This window comes from Typha latifolia, chromosome 2 (genome assembly GCF_019914945.1).
Source record: "Typha latifolia isolate L0001 chromosome 2, TyphaL0001v2, whole genome shotgun sequence".
NCBI classification, from domain to species: Eukaryota; Viridiplantae; Streptophyta; class Magnoliopsida; order Poales; family Typhaceae; genus Typha; species Typha latifolia.
The window spans coordinates 418015-434468 of NC_133087.1; the positions used below are offsets into that span (position 1 = coordinate 418015).

A 16454-nucleotide genomic window follows, 5' to 3' on the forward strand; every position below is an offset into this window, starting at 1 on the left:
TATTATTAGATTATCGGAAGTACAGAAAAACCTACACCATCCATCCAACAACTACTATCCACAGTTTCTTTTTTTTTTTTTTAAACCAAAAAATGAGCAAGAATACACCAGATTTTCCGCATTATTACACCAGATTGTGACCTAGGGGAGTGAGCACGAGTATTCCTGACCAAGAACGTGAAGCTTATAGACTGAAGTCAAGATATGACTTCATATTATGACATTTAATCGACACATTGCCTTAGCCTGTTAACTTATCATAAAGAAGCTCAAAATGTTAGCTAGCTGAGTGGCTTTACAGAATCATGCAACCATCACCTGTAGATGCATTACATACATAAAACATAATAAATATGCAGAAAAGACATCTGGTGAAACATATCATTCCTTGGAAATCGATGTCTTTTGGCTCATATTCACAGTTCAAATGCTAGCAAAGCATTTGCACAATGGGGACAAGTTGTCTCACCAGGGATGCACGGCGAACTAAGATATCAAAGAAATCTTTTCACCTGCAGAAAACCAGCACCTATGATGATCCAAATACTAATAACAATTCAATGCTACTTCATTCATGAAATAGATAGGCTTTCTGAACTTTAAAAACACAAAAATATGAGATCCAACATCAGAATACTTGGATAATATCATGGTCAGACAACTCCATTATATGATGCATACTCAACAGTTACAACCTTATGGAACACTAGTTCATATGACGGATAAAAAAATAAGGATAATTCAAGCAGATGCACCTGTTGACGAACCAATATTCATGTCCATTAATTACAAGAGATGAAACAAATTTACAAAATCAAAGGCATGATTGGCTAACACAGACAATATTGGTTTTTGAAGAAAATAGTAGACATATTGTATGAGTTAAATTGAATGGGTCATGCAATCAATTTTTTATCCATGAGTGCATGCATGAATTTATCATACAACTATACAGAACTAGGACAAGTGAACAGTCAACAGGAGATCTCATCTTGTACTAGCAACAGTATACTCTTATTCATAAGTATGTGCAGCAGAAGACAAACTCAGGCTTTGCCAACGGCACCTTGCAAGATAGATGCTATGAGAGCAGTTCATTTTTTTTTTCAAAGGATCACTTGCTAGATGCTTTTCTAACTTCATGAAGTTCATGGGTTTATTTTCATTCATCAAAATGCTGCCAAGTTTAATACTCAAGTGAAAGGATTCAACTTTTGAATTTCAAGTATATAAGTTGTCATCAGCTAGGATGCAGTGAAGAAAATGAACAAAAGAAATTCATAATTACCATCAGACGTGGGGAGCGGCGTACTGAATGTGGTGATAATGCCATTCGGGCAGGTAATACTTTCTTGTGATGATCATGCTGATCTTTAGCCTGAATATAAGGACAGGATTGATCAATAGATTTTTCACTTCTACTGTCCACTGAGGTTGGAGGTGGAGATGATATTGTGACTGAAGAGGAGTCTGGACAGACAGATGAGGGCATGAGAAGAAGTCCTGTAAAGCAGAAGAGACCCAAGAGATTAGAAGTAGAAGAATTGATCAGTGTGTACATAACACAGAAAAATTAATCAAGTCCATGGATATTGAAAAAGAGAGCCTATAATCTGTATTTTTGGCCGTGAGAGTATTATTTTGCAGTGAGTACATATTGGTCTTGTCCTATCAAAACTAATGAAAGCACAAAGAATGATGTACATTGTACAATATAGAAAAGAATGGGATGATAAAGACTTTTCAAAGAGTTCAGGTGCTGGTTGTTATTGTCACCGTTGTTCCTGTTGCTTTACATCTTTTCCTTGGTATCCCTCAATTCACTAAATCTGCATATTTATCTGTGAAGTACTTCTCCCTCATACATCTTTGTCTTTTGGAACCCCACCTTAGCTATGGTTGCAGTTTATACTTTTAACTCAAGCATCGATGATAAATTCTAAATGTTTGCTTAAAGGAAAAAAGGATTCATAATATTCCAAAATAAGTGGCGTTATTAAAGGCTTCGTTAACCTACAAGACACAAAATCAAAAGTCAAAAGAAGGTTTTACCATTGAGAGTGGCAGCCTGGAACTTTTCTCTCATAATCCTCACAAACTTGAATAAATCATTAGTTTTATTCAAGTCCTTGATCAATTCATTGATATCTTCTATGTAGGGATCACAATGCAACACTGAGATCATAAAAATAATATTCAATTACAGATTTAAGTATCTAGATTGAAACACTGGGGAAATTTAACTTACAGTTGTATTTATCATCATCAAGCCTTATTGTAAATGAGTACTCCTTTTCTGCATCTTTTGAGTCAATCTTGTTGAAAATGAATTTTACTCCTTTATAATAGGAAACAGTAGTCAATAAATTATTCCAATTCCAATAGATTGACTTTAGCAATAAACTGGCAAACCTTACCTTCTCCTCCTACTGCCCGGAAACCAAGAACCTTATAGTACCACATAATAGCTTCCTCAATATCTTCCCTCCCCATTGCATCTTGGTTACTCTTTTCTTCAAGAGCCTCCACAGCTGCAAAATCACAGATGGATCAATGACAGAAACAACTGCATGTGATGCTTGAACAAGAAAGTTTCTTTGGGTTGCACCAACATTAAAAGTATCAACACAAACTTCAGCATGATCAAAATGCAATGACAGCAGAATACCAACAAAAGTGGGCTTAAGCATACAAAGTTGACCCACAGGTACCACAGAAGAAATCCTCAATTTGAGAGAACAGAACAGGCATCTACAATTATATGACATGATATACACAAGTAAAAGATAGATACAAGACTTGCTAAATAATGGATTTTAAATAATACAGATAGTATAATCAAAAGTTCAATAACCTCATTCATTACATAGTGACGTCGAAGAATAATTACCTCCTATTTGTTTTGATATGACTGAAGCATATTCATCTCTCTTTCTCCTTTGATCTGCAACTATCTTCTTGAGTTGCTCACCTCTAGCTATTATGTTTGAAAGATATTCAGATATGGCTGTATATTTTGACACTTTGCAAGTTTTCACTGCAAACATGGTTTAAGAAAAAAATGTAAGCCAACACATTAAATCATTATTCCTCGATAGAAAAGATGCATAATACCTAAATAGGACTACAAGACAGACCTCCAAAAGCAAACTGAGCAGATAAATACCAATTAGTAAAGTTGGAATATCTAGAAATATCTACACAATAAGCATTCATATGCCTCCAAAACGCATTTCAACAACAGGAAAATGCACAGACTTTTTCCTATTAGACCAAGTAATTCCAAATAATTTACTGTGATATTCGACCAGTGCAGGAGTTTGATAGATATGCTTCCCTGATCTTGTTTTTTTTTTCTTAATTTGTAAGAAGCATTACATAAAGAAGATCACACGAGCTAAATCCTTACCAGCTAGAGTTTCTCCAAGCTCAGACTCCAATTCTTTGAGCTGATCTTTCAGCCGACCAAGTTTTTCTGCAAGCAAATGTGTTTAAACAATAAAAAAACAAATGCAATGAAGGAAAAAACTATCCATATCATGTGAAAACAGAATAAATTGTACAATTAAATTCCCGAGATGCTGCAGCAAACCCTCTATTTACATTCCACAAATTCGTTCCCTCCCCAAATACTAAATATTAATTAAGTTTTCAGATTTCTTGAAAAGAGGAAAGAATGTTCTTACCGACTAGAATGGCCAGGATATGAGAAGACACAACAATATAATCTTGCTATAACTAAAACCCTAACTCACTAGTTCTAGTCGAGATGGCAGACCGCAGACAACTGGAAACCACAAAAAAAAGGCTCAAGAAGACAAGGAAACAAACGAAATGACGACAAAATAAGTCACGTATGATGAGATAAAAGCAAACAATAAAAAATAAACCCTCAAAAAAACGATGAGACTAATCGCGATCCTTAAAGGAGAAGAGCGAGCGATCGAGATTTCCAACTCGCAAATGTTAAGCACAAACCGGAAAGGAACAGAAACAACACCAACCTCGGTTGGCTAGGGTTTCTTGGGCCAAGGAGCGGATGGAGTGGAGAGAGCGCCGGAAGGAGGCGAGGGCGAGGGTATCCTTTTCCCGTCGGTTTCGGATCTCGCGCTCGCAGGCGAGGCGGAGCTCCGACATCCTTCGCCGGATCATTCCTTCTTCAACCACCACCTGCATCGCCGTCTTCTTTCTTCTCCGCTCGCTCAGTTCGGAAGGGGGATTTTTTTGGTTTCGCACCCTTTCCACCGCCTTGCTATTCAAATTTTGAGGGGAGAGAACCACCATGGGCATAGTCGGGTCGGGTCGGGTCGGGTCGGAATTCGGATTCGGATTCGGATGCTACTAATTAATTTGCTGTGACGTACGCATTAGAACTTATTCGCCACGACTAGTTACTAGAGGTTAGTAAATGGTCACATCATAATCACAGTACTTGTTGCTTGTAACTAATATAATGGAAATCTATTCCCATGAGGATTTCCAATCTCGCAACCTTTGTGATAATGTAACATCAAAGTTGACAAGTTTAGCTTACTATCAATTTGCAAGTAGATGCCAACAAAATCTAAGATATTTTTCGTATATTTAGTAGATTGCAATCATTCTTCTTCTTTTTTTTTAAATCCCAAATGCAAAAATTGTCACTGCAAAACATTAATAAGATATGAAAACCGCAATGTTCTGCCATGGGCAAGCAGAGAAGTCATCAAGGAGTTGGTTTGCTAGGAAATTTAGATGGCAGTTGAGTCATCTCAGAAAGCACCAAAGATGGGCATAAAATAAATAAAATCTAGGAGGTATTCTTTGAGCCGCTCCTTTATGCAATTTATTATATCCACACGAAAAAGAAGAAGCACTGTACAGTGTAGAAAATTGTGGTAGAAAGTGATAATAGAATCTACATCCGTCTCCGACTCTGAGGATAGGACCCTGGAACCAGATAAACGCGACCGTAGACCCAATTCCTGCCAGGCCTTGTCAAGGATTGCTGCAAATAAATGCCGAGGAGAATGTCAAAAGGATGGAGCTACCTCACATTATCGAAAAATATCATACTTGGGTGTTAACTTATACATGGTAGATTCTCATTGTGCCTAATGTCACTTTCGGACATGTGCATCAGGAATATGAAAGTGAGAACAAGCAGAGATATTGGTGCCATAATTGTAACATTATTTTGACAAAGCGATCATTCATTCAAAACAAAGATGCAAATAAAATACCTCTACTTTAGTGCGATACTCCAAGGTACACTCACATACATGACATTCTGCTCTATGGGGCGGTTGGCTGGATTTGCCGCTCTTCACAAATGCAAATACCTGAAAGAGAATAATTTTATTTATTTCATTGGCATAGTAGCCTGCATAAAATAGTAACCAGAAGGATTAGCCAGTAATAACACAAACCTCCTCACCACAATTTGGACAAGAACCTTTTAATGCAACCAAATCATTCCTCCATAATCCTTCCAGTGCCCGTACTGTGATCCACTACGGTAGTTAGCAAAAAAGACTACGAAGGGAAACCCATGCGATAGATGCAAATAAGCAGAATGGAACACCACTTTTCTGCAAGAATAAAGACTTCCAAATTCATACGAAGAAAATGTGGGCGGTTGCAATTTTGTAATCTGTCTGTAATATACAAGCCTGGGTGTTCACAGCTAAAACGAAGCAACAAATATACACATTCACATACACATAAACAGTAGAAACTATAGTTTCTCCAGTTCTTATGACACTCCAAAACTGCAGACATGAATGCATCTCATGCTGAGTAAATTAAATAATTTCTATTTTGCATTTTGCCTCCACCACCTAGAATCATAGACATGAAATTATTATAAGTAATAATATAAAAGAATTACATCTTGTAGTAGGAAGTATGACATACAATGAAGAGTAATAAGATTCCAGTAATTGCACAGAGATGATTCAACACATCCACCCTCAAAGCAGATACTATGCATAGCAGGTACATATGTTTATGCACACAATATAAACTATGGTAACTTATCTAAATATGCATGGCGAAGGAAGAAATCATTGGTCAATTACCAAGGAGGAGAAATCTTACCAGAAGCAGATGCAATAGGATAACCAATCAAATAGCCCAGTCCCATGAAGAGCATATCATTTACCATCTTAAGTTCTTCAAATGGAGATTTTCCACCATTTAAGACATTTCTGGAGCCAAAGATTCCATTGAATGCCAAACTGATGGCATATATAGTAGGCACAAGACAGACAGAGGTCCCCAACACAAGTAGCAACATCCAAACACTTCCTAAAGCTAAAACCTGTGATGGGTCTTCCTGCCCTATACCAAAGTCATATCAAAACTTCAAACTAGTAAACAACATTGTCTGGAAAGGAAGAAGAAGTAACCTAACAACAATATCTATTAGAATACGCATTTTCAGAAGAAAAAAAGAAAGAAAAGAAAACTGAACAGATTACCTCAGCATCAGCATATGTGGATTGTTTTCTGAGGCTGCAGCGAGGATATTTTACAACAGATTTTGATCCGTACAACCGTAGCTTCAACTAGCATCAACAACTTGATATAAGCTGTGGCCGTTATAAAGGAAAACTATAAACTAACAAATGGAAATTGCTTAACTTTACTACCTCAACTCTATCAAACATGTCATCAACAATCAAAGGTTGACCACTGTAATAGGAATCCCGGGCCTAGAACATCAAGAACAATTAGTTGCATCAGTTTTGGCTCTCTTGGTTGTCCACTAAAGAACTATTCAGGCAGTACAAAGGACAGAACAAAGACACGACTTTAAAGTCAAAAGGTATAAACTTATACAGCAACACTAGATTAGGAAAAGCTTCCAGAAGTAAACTTTGGCGACTTGAACTGCAGACGACATTAAGTCTGACATATCTTGTTATCTACCTATAAATCTAAAACAGCGCTAAGTCGCACATGCACTTTAAATGAAAAAGAAGAGAAGGAAAACAAACGCTGCAGTGAAATTCAAGCTTTTAACAATTATTAACCGATTAGATGAACAAAAATTGAAGAGATCTTGCGGAAAGCATTCATGCAAAACGACGTCACAAACGAAAAGAATATGGTAGATAAAGATGGGAATAATATCTGGAAAATAAAATGCATATTTGCGATTTGAGGAGATTATTCTACTAAACAAACCTGGCTAGAGAAAGATTGGCCAAGAGAGGGACTCCATCTTTGGATAAGAATCCAAAAACTCCAAATTGGTACACTGAAGTAAATAACAAAGGGTGGTTTTTTAGAAATTTTACCTGGCGATATAGGGCTTCGAGCCTCTCCTTACTGGCGGTTTCGATTGGACCCACGAAGAGGCAGGAAGGACCCTCCGCCGCCAGTGCGAGCCCCGGCATCGCGGCGGCTCTGCGGTCGCCGCCGCCACGAGCTCGGGGGTCTAGCCGGAATCTGGCTGAGAAGAGACGTGGATGCTGCCGTACATGGATGGCGGCGGCGGGGGTGGCTCCAGCAGCGGCGGGGGAAGAAGAAGAGGCGGAGGAAGAGGGCATGAGGCGTGTGGAGGGAGCGAGTGGTTTAACTTCCACCACAAGATGGAGGTCGATCCGGTGGTTTTATATTTTTCTCCTCCTCACTCTCTCTCTCTCTCTCTCTCACTTCTTGCTTTCACGACTCTGCCACTAGTAGAGGAGACCGAAAGTATTTTAGCTGACTATAATATCTCTTAGGCTTTTTCTTGGGCTTTCAATTACCAGTATAAATATTAGGCCCAGTCCATGGGCTTTCTTGGGCCTTTTTATTTTCGAAATAAGTTTGTTTCTGAAACTAGCTAGAGAAATAGGTGGGCTCAAAACACTATCGACGGCACTGCGCCACGCCGCCACCAGACGACTACTCACCTATTTCTAAAATTAATTTTTAAAATAGTTTTAATGATCACATATTCCTCTATTCACTTTTTTTTACTGTCCGTACATAAATCCTTATGTATTCTCACAAAGAGCACACACATATCGGGTCTTTTCTCCAAACTTTTCTTCTTATAATATATTTTATATAAAATTTACGCACAACGATATTATTAATTTATTATCTTATAGTTAAAATATTGTACTATCTGATCTTAGTATGTAGGCGCTGCCTACATTGTTATAATTTATTTGTGTATAATTAATATTTCTCAAATAAACAACTTAATTAATAAATGATTTAAATTGTATTTTATTCATCTAAATACTATAATATTTGTTATCGTATATTTGCTATTTTGCTAATTGTTTTATATTTCATATATGTTTTTATCTCTAATTTATAATTTTAATAACCGAGATAAAAGTGTCGTCCCAAAATAGTGATTCGGCCGTAGACTCGCCGCATCTCACCCGCTTCCAACCTTCCCGGAATCCTTCAAGCATGGCGTCGCGCGCGATGCGTCCCGCGATGTGCGCCGCTTCCGACGCCATAAATTTGTCTTCTTTCCTTCCTCCTCCTTCTTTTCTCCAATTTCTGATCAATTCCGGGCTTTTTTGCTGTTATCCACTGGATCTTGGTTCGTTTGAGGAGAGATGGAGGAGGAAACGCAGCGGCCTGAGGATCATGTTATCCCACAACTCGAGATAACCCCCACGGGCTCCCGGCAGTGGTTCCCGTGGCTCGTGCCGGCGATTTTGGTCGCCAACGTTGTCGTGTTCGTCGTCACCATGTACGTCAACGACTGCCCTCACAACACCCAGCCGCCGCCGTCGTGCTTTCCCGCATTTCTCGGGAGGTTCTCGTTCCAACCCCGCGAGGATAATCCCCTCTACGGGCCCTCGGAGGACACGTAAAGATCCTATCTTTTTTCATCCTTATAAGTGTGTTGATTTTAGATAAGTAGAATATGTAAAAATAAATAAATAAGTAATTTCGAATACTGTCTGAATTAGAATTGGTGGAAGGCAAAAATAGTTGAGTGGATTCTAGGGTTGTTTCATTTGATTTTGCTTTTGTGCCCATAAGTATAGTCGATCATTTTTATGGATATTTGATATGATTATTGCTATCCAAAATCGATCTTAGCTCTGTTGTAGAATCTAAAAACTGAAGCACAGAGAGAACTTTCAAAGTTTTGAAGTATAGGTAGAATTTTAATGGCCTAACTTGTAAGAAAAGAAAAGATTTCACTTACCTGATCGTTAGAGTTATACTCCGATAGATTCTTTGATATCTTTTCAGTCAAGGAGCTTTACCTTTGTTTCTGCAGTTTGATGATAATTGATAAGTACAGATGATACAAGTCCAAAGTAACACTTCTTAATCTACCAGGTTACTGAAGATGGGAGCTCTTGACGAGAATAGAATTGTTCATAATCACCAACCCTGGCGCCTCATCACATGTATTTGGTTGCATTCAGGGATCGTTCATATATTTTACAATATGCTAAGCCTTTTGTTATTTGGAATCAGACTTGAGCTAGAATTTGGATATGGTAAGGAGTTAATTGACCTCATCTTTTGTTGCTCCATATGCCTTTTCTTCCATCATATCATTCTGTTCTTTAAGTTTACTCGGTAGTTGCATCATGCACGAGGAAATTTCATCGCTATATATATGCATAATATATACTTCTCTAAGATTGAGAAATGCATGCATTATCTTATGATGGAATTAGATCAAGTCAGATTTATTTTGTTGTTCTTTCATAAATTTTTCTTATATGTCAGATGATCTTTTGCAATCAATTATGCAGTTATTTCAAGTCCTTCGGTCAGAAATGAAAATTTTGCTGCAGTAATTTGGGTAGATAGAGTATCCATAAATGTCTTGAGTTAAGAAACTCTTACTTCTCAGTTTGCAGAGCTCCCCGTGAATCCAAAGAAAGAAATCAACAATGCACTCAATATATACTGTCTGTTCTATGAGCTTCTATTTTTTCGCTCTCTAACTTGGTGTTTTGTACTTCTAATCAAGTAGACTTATGTTCTTAAATAGTCCCCTTTTATTTCCAAGTCATTATCATGGTTTACTATGTGAAGATGTTAATTTGATTATCAACTCTATGAGACATTAGGAGGTAAGTTTCTGAGTACAATTGCATGTTTTGTTTGGAGTTTCAAATACTCCTGAGTTATTTTTGTGCTGTTCCATCAGGGCCACGAATTGCTGACCAGAGATATATTTTTGAGAGCCTAAAACTTGGGGTTTTGTTTCTTATGCAGTGAGAATTGGCATATTATATGTCATCTCGGGGCTTGGTGGGAGTTTGCTGTCTGCTCTTTTCTCGCACGCTGTTTCTGTTGGTGCTTCTGGTGCTATTATGGGATTCCTAGGATCCGCGCTTTCAGAGCTCATAACAAATTGGAGAATTTATGCAAACAAGGTACGCTGAATTTTGTGACATTTAAGGGAGTCATGGAATCATCTTTACTTGCCTTTGTGACCACTTATTATCTCGTGTTTTCCTTTGAATGTCAGTTTGCAGTATTATTGATCCTTCTCTTCATTATTGCGATCAACGTAGTATCTGGGTTATCCCCACATGTGGACAACTTTGCTCATGCTGGAGGATTTATTTCAGGGTTTCTTCTTGGATTAGTGATTCTGATACGCCCGCAGTATGGAAATGGTGCTGCCCTGGGATGTCACACTGGTCCAGTCAAACACAAGCTTATGTATCAATATGTACTGTCAGTAATTGCTGCCGTCTTACTAATTCCTGGGTGAGCTAAAAGCAACACTAGCCTTGAATCCTGTTTCATCATCCATTTCCTTACATAAACAGTAATCTCATTAACCCGAATTCAATATTTGATTTTGCAGGTTTGTTGTTGGCTTCGTGATGCTTTTCAACTAGGACTATACAAATGTACCGAATATTGTGTCTTGCCTGGTAAGTATTTTGCAGGATTAGTTGGTGAAAGAATTTCCAGTGTTATCCCAACTCTTTGATTGGCATCATTGGTTATAACTTTCCTGATCTCGTCGTAACTTTACCAATTCAAGATGTCTCATGGAGATCACCCCAAAACCATTCATCAGTATCACTTAGAATCCCACAACAATAAATTTACGGCATTCAAACATACTTGCCCATTCTATTTCTAATGATGCACTTGTCCTTGCAGAGCTCGCAAACATATCTCAGTTGAATTCGATGCTCTAATAGAGTGGGAGAACCCAAATGCTGACTGATCGCTATGCATGCATGATAACTTTGGAATTGATAGGGGATAATATGTATTCTATTCATTAAGTGTGCATATATTAGCTTAGTTAGCCGAGAATTCTTTTGCAAGGTCTTGTAAGCAAATCTGGGCATTTCTTTGTGTAGCTTGTATAAGTAGTAGCTCCAACATGTATACATACATACATACATACATATTGCTTGCAAATTTTCCATGAGATCTTAATGATGATGTCTCTCAATCTCTCACATCTGCTGCTGCTTATGCTATCATTTTTGCTTGCTCTCCGTTTATAAGTTATAGCAGCTCAACAAATGTCATGCATGATCATCATTCTTCTCTAATAATTTACAGTGTTACATATTTGCCCAAATGAGATCCTATTTTCTACTCGGAAAAAAGAAAAATAAATAAATAAAAAGAGGTAATAAAAAAAAGAATAGCATCGGAATTCGGGACACATGGATGCCAAGAGAAAAGAAATGATTAAGAGACAAACAGATAAAGACCCTACAAATGGCATTCCCCCATTGCATTAAAGTCTTGAGACATGGCTCGTGCCAAAGAAAGCCAGTGACAATGCTTCATCCAATCACCAATACGAGACAAGGCAATCCACGTGAAACCAAACCACTCAAACTTTGTTTTAGTTTAGTTAATTATAAGCAACTAATAAGCCTTTGGAAACCAACAAAAGCTAAAAATGAGTTTTTTTTTTTTTTTTTTTTTTTTTTTTTAAGAAAGAAATTTTGAAGCTCCTGCATGCAGTTCCTAACTTGTTATCAAAGAAAGGAAGAAGATGAAAGAGGAGAGGAGAGGAGATATGATTCCTGAATGTATCTCAGCACATGATCCAGAGAATTAGGCTTTACTGGATACTATAAACAATGGCAAGAGAATCTTCTCTCATAAGAACACAAAAGGAAGCTAAAAGGAGAAGAAATTCGTCTAACACGGTAGTTAGTTGTAGACATTGGCATTTTTAAGGAGCCCAGTATACATCTTTTAGGAAACTCCTACAATCCAGGCTATAGAGAATCCGTGACCTAGGAAGAATGATAAGAGGTTGCAGGCCAACATGGGGTTAATAATTGGGCTAGCATGTTCCACTTAATAGTTGGCTATGTGAACTAGCTATCTCAACATGTACATGTAGACAATTTGATCAATAATGTTAAGCTACTAGTTATGCATGTTTTAGCTCTATATAATAAGTTCCATTAATTAATTTTGACGTAATTAAGTATCCAACCACCAAAGTTAATTAACAACTGTTAATTACCTGTCTTGCTAATTAATCTCCTTGACTTTTGGTAAATTAATAATCATGCGTAATTCTATGGTTATGCTTAATTAAGTCACAATTCCTAGGGTTCTAAGATGACTGTGATCATGCATTTGGAAGGAGTGAATAGTGACAAAGAGATTATAACTAAAATTTAAGATTTTGTAATCTTTGCTACGAGATAATAGAAGAGAGAGAATATGTACTTTGTTGTAAATTTTGAATAGATAATTTTAACATTTTAATGTCCATCCTAGCGGTAAAAATTTCTAGTATTTTTTGATAAAAAATATAACAGTTTCATATTAGTCAACACTAACACTAGAAGAAATATAATACAAATAAAAGTTAGGAAATAGTTTAATTTTATGCATAATTACAGGGGTTAATTTAATAATTTAACTCAAAAGGAAATTTTGAGAGAGAGAGAGAGAGGGGGGGTGGGTAATAAGTGGGAGCACATGGAGTTTGTTTGAGTGATCGGAAGGCAACCCGATCCAATTAATAAATATCCGACAAGGGAGGTGGTGGTGATCTAGCTTAGCTCATAAGGGCAAGGGCAGTGAGTTGTGACCGAGGGTGGAAGGGAAGCTCGACTCTTTACGTCTTATTAATTACCTTAATTTCCTTTTTTACTTTACTATCAAAAAGACTTACTTAATGGTACTATGGTCATTTTGTATAAGTAGTTGATTTAACGTATGTATATATATAACAAATAAGTACATGGTCAGTAAGTAATAATAATAAAAAGATAGAATGTAGTGAGTTTTTGGATAATTTTTTTTAAAGAAAAAACAAAAAGACATCAACACAGTCACTCCCTTCTCACACCATAAAAGTACCACCAAACCCCTTCTCTACTACCATCATCTCCACATCATGGCAATGGCATTCTCCACCCTCCTCTTCCTCTTCCTCTTCCTCTCCTTCTCCTCGCTCTCCTCCGCCCGCATCCCCGGCGTCTTCTCAGCCGGCCCATGGCAATCAGCCCACGCCACCTTCTACGGTGGCAGCGACGCCTCCGGCACTATGGGTACTCCTCAACTCTCTCTCTCTCTCTATCTCTCTAACTCTCTAACTCTCTGCTCATGTTAATTAGTCATAATTAAACCCACTAAGTAATGACGCTCTTGTACTACGTACTTAACTAGGCGGTGCGTGCGGGTATGGCAACTTATACAGCCAAGGTTACGGCGTGGAGACGGCGGCGCTGAGCACCGCCTTGTTCAACGATGGGCTGAGTTGCGGCGCGTGCTTTGAGCTCAAGTGCGTCGGGGATCCCAAATGGTGTCATGGAGGAAATCCGTCCATCTTAATCACAGCCACTAATTTCTGCCCCCCGAACTATGCTCTGCCGTCGGATAACGGCGGGTGGTGTAATCCTCCGCGGCCGCATTTCGATCTCGCCATGCCCATGTTCCTTAAGATCGCCGAGTACCGCGCGGGCATCGTCCCCGTCTCTTACCGCAGGTGACTCTCTGAAATTAGTTAATTACTCCAAATTTAACTAGTTAATTAGTAATTAGTAGGAGAGGGGAAAATAAGAAGGAAGGGTAGAATGGACTTTATACCATCACACGTCATAAAACCGCGTCGATCTTTGGAGACTGCGACGGTGACAATGGCACGTGATCCCATACACCAACCCGGGTCTACCCCCTCATATGTCATGTCATCCTCCCAAAAAAAGAAGAAGTTGTATTAATTAACTATTTATTAAAAAAATTTCTTGTTAATTAATTAGGGTGCCTTGCCGCAAATCTGGAGGCATACGATTCACGGTAAATGGCTTCAAGTACTTCAACCTAGTTCTGATCACGAACGTGGCGGGCGCCGGCGACGTAGTCCGCGTGAGCATCAAGGGTTCTCACACCGGTTGGATGCCGATGTCACGTAACTGGGGCCAAAACTGGCAATCCAATGCCGTCCTCGTTGGTCAGCCTCTCTCCTTCCGCGTCACCAGCAGTGATCACCGCACCTCTACCTCCTGGAACATTGCACCTGCCAATTGGCAGTTCGGCCAGACGTTCGCCGGGAAGAATTTTAGGGTCTAATCGGTCTCCACTTAATTATCTAGCAATTATCATAATATATATTAGCACTGGTGGGTAATTGGGTTTTTTTCCTCAAACAAAATCACCCACCATGCTTACTACTGTTAAATTTCCCTCTTTCATTTGTTAGTGTAATTGACTGGTTTAGGTTGTGCTGCTTCGTTTGGTAGTGGGGATGGGATGGAATCATCAAGAGAGTTTGTAGCAGGCAGTTGAAGTGGCTGCCAAGTCCAGAATGGGAGAGCTGTGCAGCCCGCAGCTGCTTAAATATATCTAAATCTAATGTTATTGTACTAGTTTGTGCTGTGAAAGAAAATTATATATATATATATATATATATATATATATTTATTTAAGATCTATTTGTCTTTAAATTCTCTACGACCAGAAGATGTATGAAGAATTGCCTCTGTAACAAAGTGATACGGCTCTGCTTTTGATGATACATTTTGCCTGCTAAAGAGGTTCCAGGATCACATGGCTTCCAGTGTCACTACCCTTTCATGCAACTAACAACTAGACTAGTACAAAATCTACTAGAGCTAGGTCCATTGTGAAAGAAAGGAGGAGGAAAGGCAAACAACCAACCTTAACCCAAAGCCAAAGGGCCAAAACCTATCCCAATCCCATGTGAATCTCAATCCCCTTCCTCATTCTATGACGGCCTACCAACCCCCCTTAACTCACCTCCATGTCACCACTGGAATCACCCTACTTGTCTTTTTAAAAGCCTATTCGAAACCTGTAACTTATGTTGTGAGGTAATAAGATTCGGTAATCATTTATATCTTGCACAACTTCACATTCATATATGCTTCATGCTTGGCATTTAAGTTTGAAGGACAATGGTCCAGTGTGTGGATTCTGGGATGGGACCAATAGATGAGGTCCCTTCATGTCCCTCCCTTCACCCCGAGTCTATGTATCTTGCTATAAGTCCGGGCTCTGGGACAATGAGATCCAGCTGGGAGAACCCAGTTCATAATAATGAGAGGAAGCAGTAACTGGCAGCAGGATAAGACATGCTGGTGAACAGTGATGACTGATGAAGAGCTTTATTACAAAGCAGATTGCCCATGCCCAGTCCCATGGAATCATTATTAGTCTTTTCAGACATGTTTTGATTCAATGGACTACGGTATATGTGCACATACTTTGTCAAGCCAAACAATGATCTCCATAGTTACACATTTTAGAAATTAGATTGCATCATTAGAAAATTATGCACATAAAAATTGCAAATTGTTAATCCAAGGCTGCCAATTCGTTATGTTTGGACTCCAAATTTTATTTAAAAATTGACTGCTCCGTTTAATAAATGAGCCAAGTTAAATATAATAGTTGAAATTAATATCCATTTAGATCTTTACTCGTAGCCAAATCAAATGAGCCGAACACGAGTTGACTCAATTATTTTTATTTTAACTTCACCCTTGTTTGAGTTTAATAAATTTAATTTTGACTCGGGCTTTTATTAAGCTTGACTCGTGTTCGGCTCGTTAACACCTCTAGGTTTTGCAAGGACTAAAGAGAAACATAAATTGGGCCTTCAGGCCCACCGTGTCCCTAAAGGCTATTACGGTCATTTGCCCTCCTATATACGAGAAAAAGAAAGGTCGACGGCATTCTCGGGGATTTCTAGCAATGCTTTGTTGGAGATAAAATCTTCGCCGATGGGCGATGTAGTATATATAATTTTTAATTTGTAAATCGTAAAAAATAAAAATAAAAATAAAAATAGCGTAGGTTTTTTAAGATCATACTCCAAACATAACGAAGAAGAATTGAGTTAATTAGAAGAATAATTAAAATAATAAAGAGGATTCAAAAGTGAAAATAAGACAAAAGAAGGATGGGGCGGGGCTCATATCAAGTGTATTTGGTGAAGAAAGCCGTCATCGTGGTGGAAACCCAGCAAAAGAGAGGAGAAGACGCCAAGCCCCAAATTGAAGATGAGCGGCACC

At 38.3% G+C, this 16454-nt stretch overlaps 4 protein-coding genes across 7 annotated transcripts; 2 read left to right on the top strand and 2 right to left on the bottom strand.

Moving 5' to 3' along the window:
• Positions 1–241: 241 nt before the first annotated feature.
• Positions 242–4424, bottom strand: LOC140782101 (kinetochore protein SPC25 homolog). Its single transcript, XM_073128485.1, has 8 exons — positions 4005–4424; positions 3410–3475; positions 2891–3037; positions 2418–2531; positions 2249–2338; positions 2053–2175; positions 1289–1503; positions 242–512 (listed from the first exon to the last, which is right to left on the bottom strand). The coding sequence occupies exons 1-8, from the start codon at positions 4288–4290 to the stop codon at positions 495–497; spliced, it is 1059 nt and encodes a 352-aa protein (XP_072984586.1). The 5' UTR covers positions 4291–4424; the 3' UTR covers positions 242–494.
• A 355-nt stretch (positions 4425–4779) lies between these two features.
• Positions 4780–7535, bottom strand: LOC140782103 (uncharacterized). 4 transcript variants are annotated; one of them, XR_012107790.1, is made up of 7 exons: positions 7284–7535; positions 6633–6695; positions 6462–6548; positions 6079–6316; positions 5417–5482; positions 5223–5321; positions 4780–4987 (listed from the first exon to the last, which is right to left on the bottom strand). XR_012107790.1 is itself a non-coding variant. In XM_073128486.1 (7 exons), exons 1-7 carry the CDS (start codon positions 7533–7535, stop codon positions 4898–4900), a joined length of 903 nt encoding a protein of 300 aa, XP_072984587.1. In that variant the 3' UTR covers positions 4780–4897. The 4 variants fall into 4 exon arrangements, 1 of the variants encoding a protein (XP_072984587.1); XR_012107791.1 differs by having other exon boundaries at positions 5409–5570; XM_073128486.1 differs by having other exon boundaries at positions 5409–5482.
• Positions 7536–7635: 100 nt separating this feature from the next.
• LOC140782104 (RHOMBOID-like protein 2) lies at positions 7636–11396 on the top strand. Its single transcript, XM_073128487.1, has 6 exons — positions 7636–8806; positions 9289–9452; positions 10183–10343; positions 10439–10683; positions 10784–10853; positions 11089–11396. The coding sequence occupies exons 1-5, from the start codon at positions 8550–8552 to the stop codon at positions 10815–10817; spliced, it is 861 nt and encodes a 286-aa protein (XP_072984588.1). The 5' UTR covers positions 7636–8549; the 3' UTR covers positions 10818–10853; positions 11089–11396.
• A 1870-nt stretch (positions 11397–13266) lies between these two features.
• LOC140780877 (expansin-A6-like) lies at positions 13267–14841 on the top strand. Its single transcript, XM_073126578.1, has 3 exons — positions 13267–13469; positions 13588–13906; positions 14181–14841. The coding sequence occupies exons 1-3, from the start codon at positions 13316–13318 to the stop codon at positions 14488–14490; spliced, it is 783 nt and encodes a 260-aa protein (XP_072982679.1). The 5' UTR covers positions 13267–13315; the 3' UTR covers positions 14491–14841.
• Positions 14842–16454: the final 1613 nt, after the last annotated feature.